An 18,843-nucleotide genomic window follows, 5' to 3' on the forward strand; every position below is an offset into this window, starting at 1 on the left:
GCTGGCACCAGAGTGTGGCCAGGTTGGGCCCTTGCCGAGGGCCCCTGTGGCCCAGAGGCCTTGAAGGGCCCCTCCTTAGGGTGGGATGGTAGTGCTCCCGTTCCATGATCTGTGGCAGTGTCAACTCCTGACCCTGCCAGATTGCAGAGAGGGAACTCCCAGGTATCCCCCCCCATACAGACCACATGGGCTTCAATAAGCCCACACTCATGCCCCACCTACCTCTCCCGTTGCTGTGTGTGCTGTGTGTGCATGGCTGACATCAATCAGGATGGCGGTGGAGGCTTCCCTAAGGGGCTAACATGCAGCACGCACGGCATTCACATGAGGCAATGGGAGAGGTAGATGGAGTGGGTGCTGCAGGCCCAGGGCAGGCTTGTGCCCAAGGGCCCAGTTATGCCTGGTGCCAGCCCTGTTTGGACCTCAGACTGCTCTTTATATAACATAAACTCATTATAAGGGCATGTTGGATGCCGTAAAGGTTTTATGAACTGGGACTACTAAACATTACATCTGGTCAGGATGAGTCTGTAGCAGTACTTTAATTGTACGCCTGCTCCACACAGCATGTTTCTAGCTCAGAAGTTCCTAAACTGTGGTCTGCAGACAAGCTTCATTCAGGTGGTCCATGGTGCGTCTGTGAAGAATACTTAGAATTTGAATTCTATAGATTCTATGGAATTCAAATTGTAATTCAGTAAAACACAATATAGGAAATATAAGAAGCAATAAAAATACAATTTAAAAAACCATACAGTATCTAGCACAGTACATTACAATTGTTACAAAAGGCAGAGAAAATCATGAAGTCCCCTGCCAAGACCCTCAGCCATTTTCAAGTGGTCTGTGGGGGGGAAAGTTTGAGAACCACTGGTCTAGCTCTCTCAATACAGCTGCAGAGATGAGATCCTTCTGAGGAGTAGACAGACCAGGATACCTCCAGTAGATCTTTATACACAGAGAGAATAAAGCCTGAAATGTGGGTAAATCTTGAACTGGATTGAACCAAATCCCCTCCCCCAGTCCACTCATTGCCAGATGTTGGATGAGTGACACAGGATTGTTGTGGGGATAAAAGTGTGTGTGTGTGTGGTGGTGGGGTGTATGCTGCCCTGACTTTCTTAGAGAAAGGACAGGATATTTCTTTTTTAAACAAAATTGTGAGTAAGCTCCTCAGTCAGTGTCAAGCAGCAGGCTTATGGGCCTACTCGTAGCCTAGCTTCACAGGCTGCACAGCAGGGTGGAGGAAGCCCAGCACCTCACCTCCTTCCACTCCAGCCTATTGCTGGACCCCTTCAGTTACTCAAAGGAAAGGCACTCTTCACATAAAAAATATAATAGTCAAGAATTTAAATTACGGTTGCAACCCAAAAGCATGCATCAAAATCAGGAAAAAAAATAGGCTTTGCAATGGCAGCATAAATATGAAATATCCTGCTATTTCTCTTTCAGAAATCAGCACGTGACAAAGCTCTTCACACCCACCCACCCCGCCCACATGCCCTTTACCCCTTCACCATTGAGACTGGTCCATTTTGACAAATGGGGTGTTACTCCACTATCCTCACCTGCCTGCCTTCTTCCTTACAGCTAGGCCAGGGAGTGGCATTACCTGTCAGCTTCCTTCTCCTCCTCCGTCTCAGATTTGTCACTGTAAAACTCATGTTCCAAATGGCAATTGTACCCTACTCAAAAATACTAAGGTGGCAGAGCTCTACAAGCAGAGTAATTTATGTCTGTCTGTACTTCTAATATAAATATTTTCTCTGTGTTGCTGTTGTATTATAGAAACAGTAGTTCTGTTCGTACTTTTGTTGTCCCTGTTGTGTTAGGAAGATAGGAAGCTATCTTATACTGATTCAGACAGTTGGGCCATCCTGCTTAGTATTGTCTACACTGACTGGCAGGGGCTCTCCAGGATTTCAGACAGGAATTCTTCCCAGCCCTACCGGCTGATGCCAGAAATTGAACCCGAGACTTTCTGTGTGCAAAGCAGATGCTCTACAACTGAACCATGACACTTTGTTCTGTCACTGATTTCATTCTTATGTTTTTGGGGGGCGTGGCTGCATATTGCTGTGAGTTGCCTTGGGAGTCCTTATTGGGCTGAAAGGAGGGGTATGTAATGATGATTATGATGATATGTATGTGCATGCACTCCCATGCACACACATTTTGCACACAAAACGTTTCTCCAGTTCTTGCCCCTGGGGGAAAAATGTCGTCTGCATCATCTCTGAGCCCACCTAGCAAAGAAACAGCAAGGATGGCAGAAGTGTTTCTGATGTCCCCAGCTCATCATGCTGAGATAACCTATGGAGTCATTCAAAGAGGATGGAGAATATCTTTATTCAGGATCAGAGACAATCTCATTAGGTCCTATAAAGCCCACTAAGAAACTATATATTTCCCCTTACAGAGGGTTTACAGACTAAGTGTAAAGCAGGATATAGCCACAAGAGAATGAATAGGAGGAGGAGGAGGAGGATGCGGGCTGCAGTGACAATAAAGCAATCCAACAGTCAAACGAGCTGAAAGCCCAGCATGTGATTTTCTTAAACAGTGCAAAATACAAATGATTATAAGGTCCTATGGGAAGGGTCTGACAACAAACTACCTAGTAACAGTGTGAAGTGAACAACAGAATAACGTACAGCTAAAGCATAGCCTGGACTAGAAAATAGTTATGCCAGGATGCTATGACTGAAGCTGATCCAATCAAATCTCAGTTTTAAGATCCTGAGTAAAATCTCAGTTTTAAGATCCTGAGTAAAATGAATTGTGCCCTGGGTTTGTTGTTCTGCCTAGTTACAAGCAATCTGAAATAGGGATAAGGAGAGGCAGAATTCTACCTCAACTGGAATCTGATCCAAAACTACGAGTTCCACTGTTGGCAGGGGTCTTTCTGGAACAAACTAACGACCTGCCAGCAGCGTTCTAGTCCTATTCTGCAAATAGCATGCAAGATGGACATATTGTGGCCTGCTACACCGTCTTAGATGTTTGGAAGGCTCCAGCAAACCAAGGATGCTGGGTCATCACCACTGCCTTGGCATTCTGGAAGCTTGGAAGCCTGGGAGCATATCAACCTAGGCCTAGCAAGGTCCTTGGGTGTCCCTGAAATAGGTTTTAGGATATTGCAGGGAATGAAGTTTTTCATGCTGATGTTTAATTAGCTCAGTAGCAGAGCATCTCCTTTGCATGCAGAAAGGTCTAGGTTCAGTCACTGGCATCTCCAGATAGGGCTGGGAATGTCCCCTCTCTGAAACCCCAGAAAGGCAGTCAGTGTAGACAATACTGAGCTAATATTCAATGGTCTGGCTCAGTATAGGGTAGCTTTCTATGTTCCTATGCTTCTATTAATTGGGACTATGATGTGGGCAACAAGTACGAAAGAGTATTTGTTGCAGTTGATTTGTACTCCAGACCTATCAAGTAAATGTCAAAACTGTTTTAAAGACACTCTACTTTAGCTGGGGTTTTTTGGTTTAAATCCAGGCTGTGGGATCAATGTTTGAATTCATCAGAAAAGGGCTGCTCCAGTATGCTGAAAAAGAGGCTGTCAATGAAGCTCAAGTAGCAGTTATTTTTGGAAAAAACAAGTATGCATGCATTGCATTATACAGGAATGGATGACCTGTGGCCTTCCGGATATGGATGGGCTCCAACTCCCATCCACTTAACCTTTGGTCATGCTGGCTGGGACTGAGGGCAGTTGTTGTCCAACATCTGGAGGGCCACAGGTTGCCTGTCCCTGGCCTAATAGTGCCTTGGAAAGGCCCTTAGAGAAACTTCAGGAAAATGTAAGGCCTGCTGTAATGACTTGAGAATTGAGAATCAGTGTTTTCCCCCCAAGCTCTGTAGTCAGCTAACCTGACCTTCGGAGAGCATGCAGATGGAAATCTTTGCTGAGGTCTTATTCTAGAATGCTCTTTTATTTTCAGATCTTAAGTTTTACTTTCTGCTTTTCAAATGCCTTTACAGAATGATTTCTCTTTTCATGGAAATCAGTTTTGCATCCTATAGTGAAGCAATACTCCCCAATTACTTTTGGTACAATTCGCCATGACTGCAGTCCTAAATCTCCATGTAAAGCCATTATAAAGCAGAAGTGTGAGGATGAAAAAACTCTTCTTTCCAAGCAAGAAATCATTGTGCTAAGTGCATGGTTTTCCTGCTACAAACCATAGAAGACACAATACAAGTGAATGGCTTTATTGGAACTGAATCAGTGTCATTTGCAAGCCAAAACAACTTGTCTTGCTCCCACTTTTTGTTGTTGTGTTTTGTTCAATTTTGGAAAGATCCACTGCCCACCATCTGTTTTATTGACTAATGCACCAGAAAAGCAATGCTTTCTACGGTCCAGTTCAGGTGTCATAGCTATGCTAGTTTGGCCATCAGGATTGTGCCTGAACTCAATCCCTCCCTCCCTACATTGACATACTTGATTATCTTCCTAATTTCCTGGTTCAAGTAACTATAGACCATAGTTTGCTTTAATGCCTGAATGTTGCAAGTTGACATTAAAGCAAAGCATGATTTGCCTTCAAATCAGAACTGGAAACCTAGCTTAAACCATAGTTTCCAATTCTAGTTTGAGGCAAACCATGTTTTGCAGTAACTGCATTTGTGTTGATTGAGAGATCCTGAAAAACTATCATTACTGTGATCTGAAAAAGAGGGTGTATATAAGCCTGAGGCATGGTCCCAACTGGCTATATCAGGCCAAAGTGTTAAGACTGTATCTCAGCCAAATGCATACATGATATGTAATTTTTCCAAATAGGTTTTAAATGTAAAATACTTATACCTGCTTAACCAGAGCCATCAAATGCCACTCTAAACATTAAAAGAATTTGGAATGCTTCTAAATTATGTTCCAGCTTCGACTTCGGCAAGCATCCAGGACAGGCATTGGGAATCTGTGGCCCACCAGATGTCATTTTGACTCCATGTCCTCTCAGCCCCAGCCAGCATGGCCAGTGATCAGGGATGATGGGAGTTGTAGTCCAAAAATGACTGGAGGCCACAGGTTCCCCATCCCTGCTCTAAGGGGGTTTCTGAAATTGTGGAGCTGTCAGTAAGACGTTCTGTCATTCATAATTGGTGTAAAAATGGGAAGGAATGTATTTTCCTGTAATAAAAGTCAGTTTCCAGCATCTCTGGGAATCCAATTAACAGACACAGCAGGAATGAAAAGCCCAGCTGATGACATGCTATAGGCATGGGGAATCTTTGGCCCTCCAGATGCTGCTGAACTACAACTCCCACCAGCCCCAGCATGTATTGCAAATATCCAGGGATGATGGCAGTTGTAGTTCAGCAACAACAGGAAAGCCAAAGGTTCCCCACACCTGACATAGAGTTTCTTGATACAATCAAAATTGCAGTGGCTGTTATCTTCAAACAGTAACACCTGTCTACACAGGTTTCAGGATCTTTCAAACAGTTTTACTGGAACATCTTTATCTTCTATTCAACTCTGCATAACTGTGCTGAACTGTCACTTTCTTTATTTTAACCAAAAGCAATCACAAAGAAGTTCTGATTTAAACTCAACAAGCATAGATGAAGTTACAAATGAATATATAACCACTGTTGTCATTATAAGGGAAAAACCTTGGAATTTTAAGCAAGTACTTGTGTCAGATACGAAATATTGCATTTGAATGCACAAACATGCCCTTCATTTTCAGAAATGCTATTTTATGGTGAGAAATTTATCCAAGTCAAAGTAGCCAATCTTTTTGAGAATCTGTAGATCCTAAGACTCTAGTTGGGCCCTACCAATAAACAGATTCTGGGTGCTTCATACAGTGGGCAATATAAGATGTCATGACTATGTCCTCAACAGCATTTTCTATAGGCACTTGTTTGGCAGGACTGTAATGGGTTAAAAAACCTGCAACTGGTTAACTTATTCTGTGGATCATCTCTGCACATGTAAACAAATCTGAGGCTTAGTGGAGTTCAGGTGTTCTTAATGAAGCATTGCAAAATCTGGGAACAGCATCACTGCTATAGTTTCTTTTCTCAACCTGATTGGGCTTTGCGATAAATGGATTGTTGTTATATGTCTTAAACACTAGGAAGCCACACAAACTAGTAGTATCCTCCCCATTCAGCATGTCAGACTCAATCCTGGCCTAGAGCTGCAATCCTATGCATACTTTAAAGGCCACATGCCCAAGTAAACAGTTTGGGGCTGCAATTCTGTGCCTGCTTACTAAAGTCAATGGGGTAGCTATTATTATTTCTTAGTTATATCCCATGTACTCAACATGTTTAAGAACAGAATAGAATCCTCATTAAACAGTCTGGCACAGTGACTAGTTTTTGATCTTGAATGCAGGAAGTCCAGGTCAAAATTCCTATTCAGCTAATCACGAGAGTAGATACAGGCAAGTTATGATCCTTATAAAAAATACAGCTCCTGCTCATTTCTAAGTCTCATTCTCTGATGAAAATCTGTATGAACCCACTATCCCTGGCCTGATTCAACTCCATATGATCCAAAATCTAATTGAAGTTATTACAATACACAGCTCAGCAAGCAATTTGGAAAAGGACAATACTGAGTTGAAGATTGAATATTATATTTTTGCATTTTTACATTACTTTCTACCAATAAAATGACAAAAAACAATATAGGGACATGTCTATCTTATATATATCTAAAGATTAAGTAACACATCATTTAATTGCTATTTATTTTCATAAACATGAGGTATTTCAAAGTGCTATAAAGATGCAGCACTAAATGTACATCGTTGGAAGAAATTAAACACAGAACTTTGCAATTACCCAGTTCTATGCAACAAACATTAACAAATACATTAACTTGAAGAAACAGGCTAGGAAAAAGGCATATATAGTAAATTTCTTTACAAAAGTTTTCTTAGTTCAAAAAAGTGATAAAGTAATATCTACTCAAAACTTTCCACAACCATTTTCATACGAAAATATAAGTATCAAATTTAGTTATGTATCAGCATCATACTAAAGTATACAGGCAGTGTAAGAATTAGTACAGTACATAACAGAGATTAACAATATATTTGCATACAAAAACATGCTCCTCAAACATTGAGGTATTACAGTACTTAGGTATGAACTTCCAGTCTAATATTGGTAGCAAAAGTCACCTCTTATAACCCAAGACATGTACAAAAGGCAAGTGTGTATATGGTATTTACAGAGGTGTGGTTTATTTCCCCTCCACAAGGGTACAAAATGGTTTTGCCCCATAACACCTGGTAGAACATAAGCACCATTAAAAAGGAATGAATGTTTCCAAACTCAACTGGATGTCATAAGCAGGTCCAAACGCTCACAACTTTTAAAGAACATATACAGTTCTAAGAGGAAATACAAAGGCATCCCATCACGGTTTGGCAGTCTCTTCAACTCCATACAAGAACATCCATCTGCTCTCCACCCAGAAAACAGTGTTTTGTCATCTATTTCAGAGACTGGATTGAAAGTAAAACCAACATTCTCAACGTCAAAAAACATAACTCTCTTTAAGGAATCAAAAATGTGCAAAGTGGCAGTGGCTGTCCAGATCAGACAATAAAAAAAAAACTTAATTTTTTTTAGCAAGTCTGCATATGTTCTAATTTTTTTATCAACTGCTGTTGTCTGACTTGCAATTTTTCCTTTTCTAGCAACAATTTGTGCTCCTCAGCCTGTAGGGAATGAACATATTCGGTGGCTTTCTTCAAGATGACAACTTTTGCAGCTTTCTCGTTTTTAACCAGTTCTGGCACATGGTCCCTTAACGTGAGAAAACTTGACCTCAGATCGTTACGTCGCTGGCGTTCCAGGATGTTATGGTTACGTCGACGCTCGCTGTCTTCTGAATCAGAGCTTCGAGGACTGGAACTCTTCAGCTTAGGCTGGGTCATGGCTTTCATGGGACGGGACGCTTCATTTTTTAGCTTTTTCTGGGGTGGCACCTCTTCACTTTCTATATAAGGCGAAGGCGCGGCGTAGTTATGTTGCTGATGAATAGGGGCACAGCGCTTTAGGATGATTTCATTTGGCTGAGTTCTCACAGAGGCAAATGTGGTGGCATTTTTGGGGCGCACTGCAATAGTTAGGGTAGTAACAGCTTTGCAGGATGAGAAGCGCCTCTTTTCCACAGTTACCACATCAATTTCTTCTTCGTCATCCTCTTCTTCTTCATCTTCATCTTTTAACACATAAGAAAGTGAAAACAGGGAGATGTTACAATCTCAGGGAAACACAGCAGAAGACTCTCAAGCATTTAGAATTAATTAGCATATATGTGTACTAAATAAAAGCAATTCCCAGGGCAAATGCCAATGTATAAATATTTAAGCACTTAAAATGTGCAGTGCAGACAGGAAAACAGCATTTAAAGGTTAAAAAAAAGACTACATATACTTAAGAGATTACATACATTCCTGCAGATCTTTAATATATAGCTGTAGATCCATGTGAACTGGTACAAATAATGGGATTTCAAGCTATGCAGCAAAATAAATAAATAAAATCACAAGCCAAATCATCATAGGAGGATGGAAAGAATATAAAAAGGAAATACCATAATTTGCACTTTAAGCAATCAGTCTGTGCTGAAATTGCATGGACAATACAAACAAGCACACAATGCACATTATGTGTACACACACAGAGAGAGACACACACATGAGCACATCTTGCTTGACTGTAGAAGGACTGGGAAACCAAACAATTGTTGGTTTTGTTCTAACAGAGAATGCAAAGCTGTTCCAGTTGGTAGGTCCCTTTAAGCCAAAGTTTTGGTTTACTGCCAAGAAGACAGCTGTTGGGAGGAAGTGCTCCCTCACTCAAAGCTGTCAAGAAGCAGACATGAAGGGAGCAGGGAGTCTTTTGAAACAGGAGGCTGATCGTCAAGTTTATGATTATGGTTATATGAATACTCTCATTTACATATGAGAAACTGTGTTTACAATCATCCCTGGATCTTCTCCTCTCTCCCACAGGAGCATGGATGTTTCACTTAATTTAAAGCTAGCTAGCTAGCATTCTATATTTTGTTCTGCTAAAACATCTACTAAATCATTGCATGGTAAAACAAACAAACAAACAAATTTTGAACAAATGACTTGTGCAAAATGAACCATATGCACCCAAGAGAAAGCAAATAATTATTGTTTTCACAAAGCACTGTTTTGCATACAAAACACCATATATGCGGCAGAAATAAAACAAGGAATAAGACTGGCATTGTGGTATTTAGCATAGTGGGATAGGTTTGTGGACTGTCATTCATCCATCATCAACACTGAAATGTGTGCAAGATGTGAAAAACCCATACAACTGCTTGGAAGAGTCCCCAAAGGGAACTTTTTGGTTATAACAACGACCTAGGAGAGGCAAATACACTGCCATCTACTGGTCACACTTTATAACATTGCTAACAGGGAAGCAATAAAGCTCACCGAGCCCTTTGGGGTGTTCCAGTTTATTTACTTACTCATCTTTAAAAAAATACAACTGGACTACATTCTACAAGCATTTTCTCCTTATGAAACCAACACAGTTGCCATATGTATCCTGTCTGTACATAGCTCCTGGTAGAAACATCAGCCATATTTAGCCTACCTCAATTCCACAGTACAAGAGATTTAGATATATAAGTGTAGCTACGTTGCAAGGATCAAAAGATGACACTCCCTTCTCACATCTGCCCATCCCAGCTTTAAATCTTCCCTTTGCACTCTCTTTCCATCTTGCTATTTTGTAGTGAAAGGCTCCCCCCTAAGGAACGTGGCCTCCAACTTTCCCCCAGTTTCACTTTTTAAAAGTTATTATTGAGACATGACCTAAGAAAATGGGTCACCATCCTTTGGTCTAATATTGTATCATATTGGTGGTGTATGGTGGGTGAAGAAAAGAGGATAACCTCTAGTTATGATTTAGCTGCAGGAAGAAAGGGTAGAGTCTGAACCAGAAAATGAGAAGGGATTATTTCCTTGTTCTCTGTCTGTGTTCACAGGCCACAAGGCAGGTTTGTCCAAATGCACCAGCCTAATCACAACACAGTAATGTACTTGGATCATCAAACAGCACTCACATCCAGTAATCAGAATGTTGCACCTCTGCCACTAAGGAGCCACTCCACTTCTTGCTGACATTCTGGTTGGCAGAGTTGCATGCTACCCAACCGTGCTACTGTTGGCTATTGTGAGGGGCAGGGAGGGAATGCTCCAACCCTACGTAGCGATGCATGCACCTAAGAAAGATGTGGTTATTTACCAGAATCACTGAGCGTATCATCTCCCGAACTGTTGTTGGCCCGGCTGTCATTAGGTGCATTCTGGTGGCGGCCACTGCTGTTGCGCTGAGCAGGAGTTGCTGCCCCTTGAGCAATCCCACTGCTGCTGCTGTTCACTCGGATCCCAGCCCCTGCCCCTGAGGCTGAAGCTGGGGCTGCCGGTTCCCTCTTGTTAATAGGGAAAGGGAAAACCACGGCTGGATCCACACACTCCGATACAGAGTTGTTGAGCTCTGCTTGGTTGCTGCTATTGTTTCCAGAGCTGGCGGTGGGGGTGGGGGTGGTAGAAGCGAGGGCGGCGGACCCAGCTGTGGCAGGCACGACAGCTGTTCCTCCTTTACTTTGCGGCTTCTCATTCACTGCCCTTTCCAGCTTTTCGCTGGCAGAGAAGCTACTCCACATACAGTCCTGAATAATGATGGAATTGAGGTTGCTGCCTTCCCCCAAGCCAGTCTCAAAGGAGTCCCCTCCATCTCCATTGCCCCACAGGTCGGCTTCTGGGGGCAGCAGCAGCAATTCTGATGCCCAGTCCAGAGGGTCGGTGGTTCGGAATCCCCCTAGAGCCACTCCACCCCATGACACTGGGGCTCCTCCTGGGGGGTTGTCTTGCAGACCTGCCGGGCTTGGAGAAAGAGGAGGTGTAGGCAGTAGCTCAAACTTTTTCCAGATGTCCTCCCCTGGGGGAGCAGAGTCCGGACCGCACAAATAAAAATCATCTTCATCTGGATAGAAACAAGGCTGCAAGGAGTCAAATTCAAGATCTGGGTTTTTACTGACCATCCCTGGCATCTCTGTGGTTTTTTTCAGTAAAGAACCCTTCCTTTGGATATTTCAGTTTAGAGATAAATGTTGGGCTTTGTTTTCCACTTGGTGTGAAAGGATATGCCCCTCCTAACAGGATCTGAAACCAAGCAGAAGAAAACATGCAAGTTAGATTTGAAAAAACCAGAAATAACTACAAAGCTACTGTTTTGAAAACAAAAGTTCTCCACCAACATTTCAATTGGATGTGATTCAGTGAGTGCCCGAAGAAGAGATAAAAATCTGAACTGCACACATACGCAACAGTTTCTGGGTTTCTACCTTCTGCAAGGAAGGAGAGAACAGTCTGAATAGGACTATGCTTATAGGAATGGGTAAGGCTTGTCTGCAGTTCTGCACACTCCTTGTGTCTCAAGTCTGTTCCTTGGGGCGCACCCCCTTCAATGGGGGTGGGTGGGGAGGAAATGTTCACAGATGCAGTCAGAAATTCATCCAGTAGCAGACCCTGCAGAGAAAAAAAACCCCTCTGGATATTCCGTCAAAGTAAGAGGAAGTTTCTTCCCTCTTTTGTCATCTCCAGGCTATGCAGAGAGAGAAAAGGAACGCTACGGATGTTTAAAAAGGGGCGGGGGAGAGAAGAGGCGCTCAGCGCTACTTTGCAAATTGCCATTCCATTCACTCCCGAGACCGCTTCCAGAAACCCACACGCAGATAGTAGGAAGAAAAAAAAATAGGAAGTTCGCCCAAAGCAGCAGCATTATGCAATAGAATGAAATTCATTCACACTCACACGCCCCCTGATCATCATGAGAACCTTTAAGAAGCAAGGAAGTTTTTGCGCGACATAAATAAGGGGATAGGGAGAAGAGGATTGCGGGAGGGGGGGGCTCTCCGCGTTGGCATGGGGTTCCCACTGCATTGCTAAAAACACGACAAGTTCCAACCACGTCTCTATTCATTTCCAATTCCTCGAAGCTCGCCCACGATTCTGCAGGGAAATTTCAACCCTATTAACAAACCCAGTCACCGAGCGATCCCGCAACGCCTCTCCATCCTAGGCACTGGCAGGATTACACTACCTAGACATTTTAAATATTTCCAACCTGAAAAAAGGCTGCCAGCAAACGTTCCCTACTGCATGAACGTCAGAGGTGCGGGTGGTGGCGGTGGGAAGAGAAGGAAAAGGAACGAAAAACGCGGGGAGGAAGGAGGGGCAGGTTTCTGCATTTACTGAAATTGAGTCCCAGATCAATAACAATAACCGCTCAGAACTAAAAGCTTTCCCGATCTGCGCGCACACACACACGCACACACCGTAGCGGCAAACCCATGCCCAGCTGCTCTCGCCCGCCTGCCCCGCCCCCCGATCGCTCCCACTATTGTACGATATACATTTTTTTTACCGTCACCAAAATCTTATTAATTTGCTATCCCGAAATTGAGGAAAGGGAAGCATCGAAAAGGCACCGACACAAAAGCAAATATGCATAAAGCTTCTTTCACCGCAACGCTAACAGTTTGTTGTTATTTATGAAACGAAACAACAACACGGCGATCGGCTTCCAATAAATGAAAAGCGAGCGAACAGGAGCCACTGAAATTTCAACCACGGTCCGTTTATAACTCTATCTCCTTCGCCTCCCTGAAATGAGGAATACCTTTCTCTCTAAATCTGATTTCTTTTATTTCATTTTCCTCCCAAGGGGCTATTGCCTCCCCGGCACTTCTTCTTACCTGCTGGATGACGGTGGCGGTTGCACAGAATGGGTGGGTGGGTTGAGAGAGGAGAGAGAAAAAGGGGGAGAATTAAACCAGATGATGTCCTCACACTTTAAAGAGCGCCAGCAGCCCAGTCGGCCCCCCAAGCCCGGCTTAAGCCTCCACATTCACCCTTTGCTTGCAGACAGATGACTGTCACTGAGTGGGCTTTGAAGCTCTTGTATGTTATTAACTAAAAAAAAAATCCTGACACACCCGGGGAGGGATGGGGGGGAGAGCGAGAGAGACTTAACCCCACCTCCCTGATTTCCATAAAAGCAGGGGAGGTGCCAGGCATTTGGCGCCAAAATCCCCTTTGCTGCCTCTTTTATTCTTTTTTTGCAAGGGAGCGCAAAGCGGCGGCAGAGACGCTTGCAAAAGAAATGCAAAGTCGCCGCCGCCGCCTTCCCGCTGGGTTTTGCTCCACCGCCACCGGCTGATCGTGGGTGGGTCACGCACTTTGCAAAGGAAGAGAGGTCCCCCCCCTCCGTTTTTGTTGTAATTTCTGCAATGGCAGCCGATGTTGCGGATCGTCTGATCCTACATGCGTGCTTGCTCGGATGTAAGCCTCGCAGAGATCAGCGGGACTGGCACCTCACTTAAGCGTGCTTTAGATAAACGCCGTGCATGACAAGCGCCAGCCTTCTTCCCGGTAGCATCCTGCCATCCTGTTTTTTTTTTTTTTAAATTGTTTCCGTTCGGGCTGGAGATTTTGCGGTAGAGCTTTAAAAGGGTGAGGGACGAGATGTTCTTTATGAGTAGGTGAAAAAGAAATAATTACATAGGCTTTTGTCTCAGGCTTTGTTGCAAGTATGAATTGACCTGGGATTGCGAAAAACGGGTGTGTGTGATGTAGTATCTTTGTCCTTACGGATAAGTACCTACATCAGAGGATCACCCCGGGGCTGCTGATCGTAAGGTAAAATAAAGCCCCTCACATCCTTCTCTCGACCCCCCCTCCCGCCTTTCTCCCGCTACCGACACCGTATGTAAATAATGCTCAACGGTTGCAGAAGAGTCAAGATTTTCTCTGCAAAAGGCGACACCTTGCGGAAGCAGAAAGAGAAACAACGGTTCGAAACAATATCCCAGGCAAACGTATATATCACTTCACCCAAACTAGGTAAATGCTGCGTGCGTCATAGGCCTCCTTTTGTTCATTTTGTTTTATTTATTTTCATAATGTATAAATGGATATCAAATGGATTTCTCAAAGGACAGAATAAAAAAATTACAAGAACAATAAAATCAAATTAGATGCAGAAGAGGCAAATTAAAACCCCTTACCATCAAAAACTACAGCGAGAGAGAGAAAGCTTACTTAAGGCTACAGTCATATAGGCACTTATTTGGGAGCCCCCTGAAATAAATGGGACTTGTTTCTGTGGGATTTTGTTATACAAAATGTTTTGAAGCGTCAGCATAAAAAGGGCTAGCTTCTGGGTCTCAACGTATAATGGGAAGTAGGTTCCAGAGCTTGGCCAGGAGTGTCAATACCTAAAAAGGGTATGCTCAACATTCACTTAATGGATGAAGGTACTGCTCAAAGATCCTTTGTTCCAGACCTTTGGCGTGGGAAGGTATATATGGAAGAAAGGCCCCACTCAAGTATTCTGGGCCCAGCCCTAACCTACTTTCAAGATAAATACTGGCACCTTGAATTTAGCCCCAAAACAAATACACATCAAGTGGAGCTTGGCAAAATAGATGCTATATGCTCCCTACATGTAACACTACCGATTAATCTGGTTGTTGCATACTAAACAAGTACAGGCGGCCCTGCTTATACGGCAGGTTCCATTCCGGACTGCCGCCGTAAAGTGGAAATCGCTGTAAAGTGGAACCCATTGAGGATAATGGGGCATGTCGCGTGAAAATGACGCAAAAGCACAAAACTGGCTTTAAAATGGGGAATTTCCCACCGCTGCATTAGCGGAATGCCGGAAAGCGAAGCGCCGGTAAGCGGGGCCCTACTGTAGCGGTTTCCAAGCAGCCTTTAAGGGCAGCCGCTTACAGAGTACATTACAGTAAAACAGTTGGAAGATTTCTTGGGCACACACCAGTGTCACTATCCCATGTTCCATTCCTGGAAAGGGCATAGCTGCTTAATGAGCAGAAGCTGGCCATCCCGGATAAGGGTTAGGTACAAACACTTCTATTTTCTACTTGCCTGAACTTTCAGCTCTAGTTGAAAACATCCCATCTTTTTTAAAAAAGTCAGGCAGAAAAGCTGGCATTGGTGGTGTGAGACTTGACAGGCGCTACAATCTGCATGTGGCTTTGTGTTAAGTTGCACAAATTGCGAGAACAGTATGTGGGTAGGCTGATGGAACCAATAGCTTCTGTACATTTGCCTTTTATCCAGTTTTTGAAGTGTATGAGTCAGATTGAATGCTGGTGGTAATCAAATTTGGCTTCCATACTTCTCGTCCTTTGTCACTGGTTTCTCCCTTGCCTGGTACCGCATGTAAAAACCAAGTCAATACAACAAGGTTCAACCTTTATGGGAGTGTTTCACTTACAGCCACCTGCACATCTTTGAACATTTTTCTTCTACCCACACACCAAGCTTTCTTTGTGAAGCAGACATTTTTTGTCCCCTGGTCACATGCTGAATTGATTTTTTTTTTTACCTTTGTTGAACACACAAGGCTTCCCTTAATAATGGGTTCTTTAGGTACAATTGTCAAAACCATTATGTAATTGGAGTAACTCACTCCATGCACTCTGGCTTCCCACCGCTGTACAAAAAAATGGCCTGTAAAAACCATCTGCACCCTGATTACAAAGGACTTAAGTTTGAACATTCATATGCTTCACGAATGCCCAGCAAAGCTACTCAGGAGAAGGGATTCCATATAGTTTGGGCTTCTGGTAATATAATTTACTCACAAAATGCTTGTAATTTAATGCATATTGAGAGTGTAAAAGCAAAAAGTAAACAAAAGAATCAATCCTCTTCATTCCCTGCCATCATATCAGGTAGTATATGTGTGTGGAAGGAGGGGCTGTTTATTGTGATGAATTTTAGAGGGTGTTGCATCTGTCTGACACTGAACTTTGTCTGGAGGATTTCTATCAGTGCAAGTCAAGCCACTCAACATCAGGAACTGAGGACAGGTGTTGTCCTTGCTGCCCTTAATACCTGTGCTAGAAGTATTTAAGCAAAGGTTGGATGGGCATGTGTCGAGGATGCTGTTGTTGCACGCTGCGGTGCAGATCTATATTAAATATGTGGCTGGATTAAATGATCTCCAAGGTCGCTTTGCACTTGTGATTCTAAGTGCAGCATGTTATTATTCCCCATAGGAGCGAACAGCATCCATTCACACAGACGTGACAGTAAAAGGGATTCCCTTAGGGATGCCATTGGGGGGAGGCCTAAGATTGCTTTGGTGATTCCTGCCATTGAGCATCAACCTGTACCTTCCTATCTACCTAGCCTCAGGCCCTCCCTTAGCATGTGCGGGTCCCGGGGCAAAAGCATAGTTGGGGGCCCCCCACATTCTTTATATATATGTCCTTTCCTCCAGGCAGCGGCAGAGGCTTTGTATTTCGGCTGCTAGGAGCTTGCGGCTGCGGCTCCTTTTTTTGCAGCCTTCGTTGGCGGCGGCGGCTTTGTATTTTTTGGCTGCAGCTCCCTTTTTTGCAGCCTTTGTTATAGACTCGCTTAACGTTTCTTGCTGTGAGGTTTTCTCCTTCCCGGCTTGCTACTGCGGCTGTCAGGAGACCGCCGTTGCACCTCTTCCTCCCAGCTCGTTTCTACGCTTCCCTTAGCTCGCTACTGTGGCCATGAGGAGGACGCAGCGGCTGCTTTTATATGCAGATCGCCAAGCAGGGGAGCCCCCAAAGCGTGGGGCCCGGGGCAACTGCCCCACTTCCTGGTGCCTAGGGGCGGCTCTGCCTAGCCTTTCCCCTTCATTTATATAGCCCCACCCTGAGTTCTGTTTCTTGGTTCCACACGAAAGAATGTTGGGAACTGGCTTTACCATAGAGGACAAGTGGGGCCTGCCAGAAAATATTGTAGTGTGGAATTTTGCTGTTCAGTGTTTCAGTCAGGTAGCCAGCTGTGCCCTCCTCTGCAGTGCTCCATTCCATTCTTTCTCCCCCCAGTTGTCCATTACCCCCTCCTTCCAAAAGTGTGTCAGCATTCTATAGCCACTGAGGATGGTCAGTCTTCATTGGAATGTTTGGTTTTTTCCCCCTAAAGATTTTTTGTAGTACTTCAGATCTTAGGGTTCCTCCAAGTCTTGTGCATGTGTGGTACTGTTTTGGCTACACAAGCAATGACATTCATGCTTGAACACCAGAAAAGAAAGGAATAAGATTGATTGATTGAGAGAGAGAGAGAGAGAGAGAGAGAGAGAAGGCACATTCAGGTATTTGCTTGAAGACATCTAGCGTTACACTGGGAACAGGGCAAGGGTGTGCACACTGGAATCTGCAGTTGAACCCTTCACATGTTTAGCTGAATACCTGATCAGAGATGTTATCTTTTGCACCTAAAATTTATCATCCAGTTTATGTGCTTCACTGGAGCCTGCTTCCTTGTTTATCCTCAGTAACTATGATAAAAATTTTAATGCCAGCATCAGGGATGACTCTCAGGGATAGCAGGCACTCCCTCCAAATACCCCTATTTGCTCTCCCAGATTTCAGTCACAGTATATTAAGGTTCTGTGTAGCATGGATGAAAAACTTGCTTCTTTAATAATGTCCTTTGCCAACCCTTTCGCTTCCCCTTACTAGCTGTTTGGGAGTCACCTCTGCAGACTGGTGTTGGCTTAGGTTTGGCTGGAGAGAATAAAGATTCGAATCACCACCTGGCACGATGCTGCCATCTCCAAAGATGGAGCATTACATTTGTGTATATTTGTTGGTATTCTTCTTACCTGTGTTACTATTGTTTCTACAGAGAATCTAACCTAGAAAATTATATTTCATTATTCATCCTAGAAATCTGTGTCACATTTATTTTTACTTTCAAAGCCTTTTTACTGGTCAATGTCATATGATGGTGAAGACAGCCTTTTGTGTTTCAAACTGGAGGTTATGTTCTGTCTCTATTTTGGGTGCATTAACAGTTGAATCTGAAACTGCAGTTTGATGTAAAATCAGACTGATGTTGCTACTTAAGCAATGAATCTTGTTGTTGGAAAAAACAAACCTGGCTTGCCCAAAATGCATGTTTTCAGCCTGCTATGCTTAAACCGCTCCACTTAAGGAAAGTGGGCATGGTCAATTAAAAAATAGAGCACACCTAGAAATTTGCTAGAATATATTTCACCTCCCACTGTTTTATCTTGTGCAAACTGAGATACTCCTCATGTCCATTGGAGACTATTCTGCAGAATAGTCAGTGCCATTATTAAACAATTGTTTTTGGAGCTTTTTTAAGTGTAAATTTTGCAAAGTGTTGCTGTACTTCATATATTCACAGAAACAGAAGCAAAAGAAAATGATTTCCTGTAAGAAACTTCACTAAAATTGCAAAGTAAATCAAACATATTTAAAGTGACTATCTGAACTATATCAACTGTCTTAATATTGTTGCTTCCTCCCTGCTAAAACAAGATCAGCACAGCATATGTCTTGTTTCTGTTATTTGGGCTGATTGCAAGTGTTGCCACTACTCACCTTATGCTCAGAGGCACATCCTACCAAATTTTTCCAAGCTATGTATGGTATGGCATCGCATCTAGGAAATCATCACTGTCTTTTGTTTTTCTTTTCTATTTGCATTCATTTACCTCTGACTTCACTCCCTTACATCCATAAAAGCAATTAACAGTGGTACCATGTGCTCAGCTCAATCCCCTTAAACCCACTGATGATGCACCTTGTTTGCATGACAACACTGCCTGTTGTCTAGGCACTGCCTGGAGGTCAACAAATCACAACCCTGACTTCATTTATTGGCTACAAACCTGAAAGGGTGGGGTTAGAGCAGCCTGCTACGACCTTATTTGACTGAAATTGCAGGGGGTGCTGACGTTTTGGTGTGTATCTTGTAAATCAGACCACGTAGAAACTTA

At 43.4% G+C, this 18,843-nt stretch overlaps 1 protein-coding gene across 4 annotated transcripts; it reads right to left on the reverse strand.

Annotated features, from left to right (window-relative positions):
- Positions 1 to 6,278: 6,278 nt before the first annotated feature.
- MYCN (MYCN proto-oncogene, bHLH transcription factor) lies at positions 6,279 to 13,075 on the reverse strand. 4 transcript variants are annotated; one of them, XM_061626217.1, is made up of 4 exons: positions 12,785 to 13,075; positions 11,372 to 11,555; positions 10,270 to 11,189; positions 6,279 to 8,197 (listed from the first exon to the last, which is right to left on the reverse strand). In XM_061626217.1, the coding sequence occupies exons 3-4, from the start codon at positions 11,075 to 11,077 to the stop codon at positions 7,599 to 7,601; spliced, it is 1,407 nt and encodes a 468-aa protein (XP_061482201.1). In that variant the 5' UTR covers positions 11,078 to 11,189; positions 11,372 to 11,555; positions 12,785 to 13,075; the 3' UTR covers positions 6,279 to 7,598. The 4 variants fall into 4 exon arrangements, with proteins under 4 accessions (XP_061482201.1, XP_061482202.1, XP_061482200.1 ...); XM_061626218.1 differs by lacking the exon at positions 12,785 to 13,075 and adding an exon at positions 12,454 to 12,497; XM_061626216.1 differs by lacking the exon at positions 11,372 to 11,555.
- Positions 13,076 to 18,843: the final 5,768 nt, after the last annotated feature.

Source organism: Rhineura floridana, chromosome 4 (assembly GCF_030035675.1).
Source record: "Rhineura floridana isolate rRhiFlo1 chromosome 4, rRhiFlo1.hap2, whole genome shotgun sequence".
Lineage (NCBI taxonomy): Eukaryota > Metazoa > Chordata > Lepidosauria > Squamata > Rhineuridae > Rhineura > Rhineura floridana.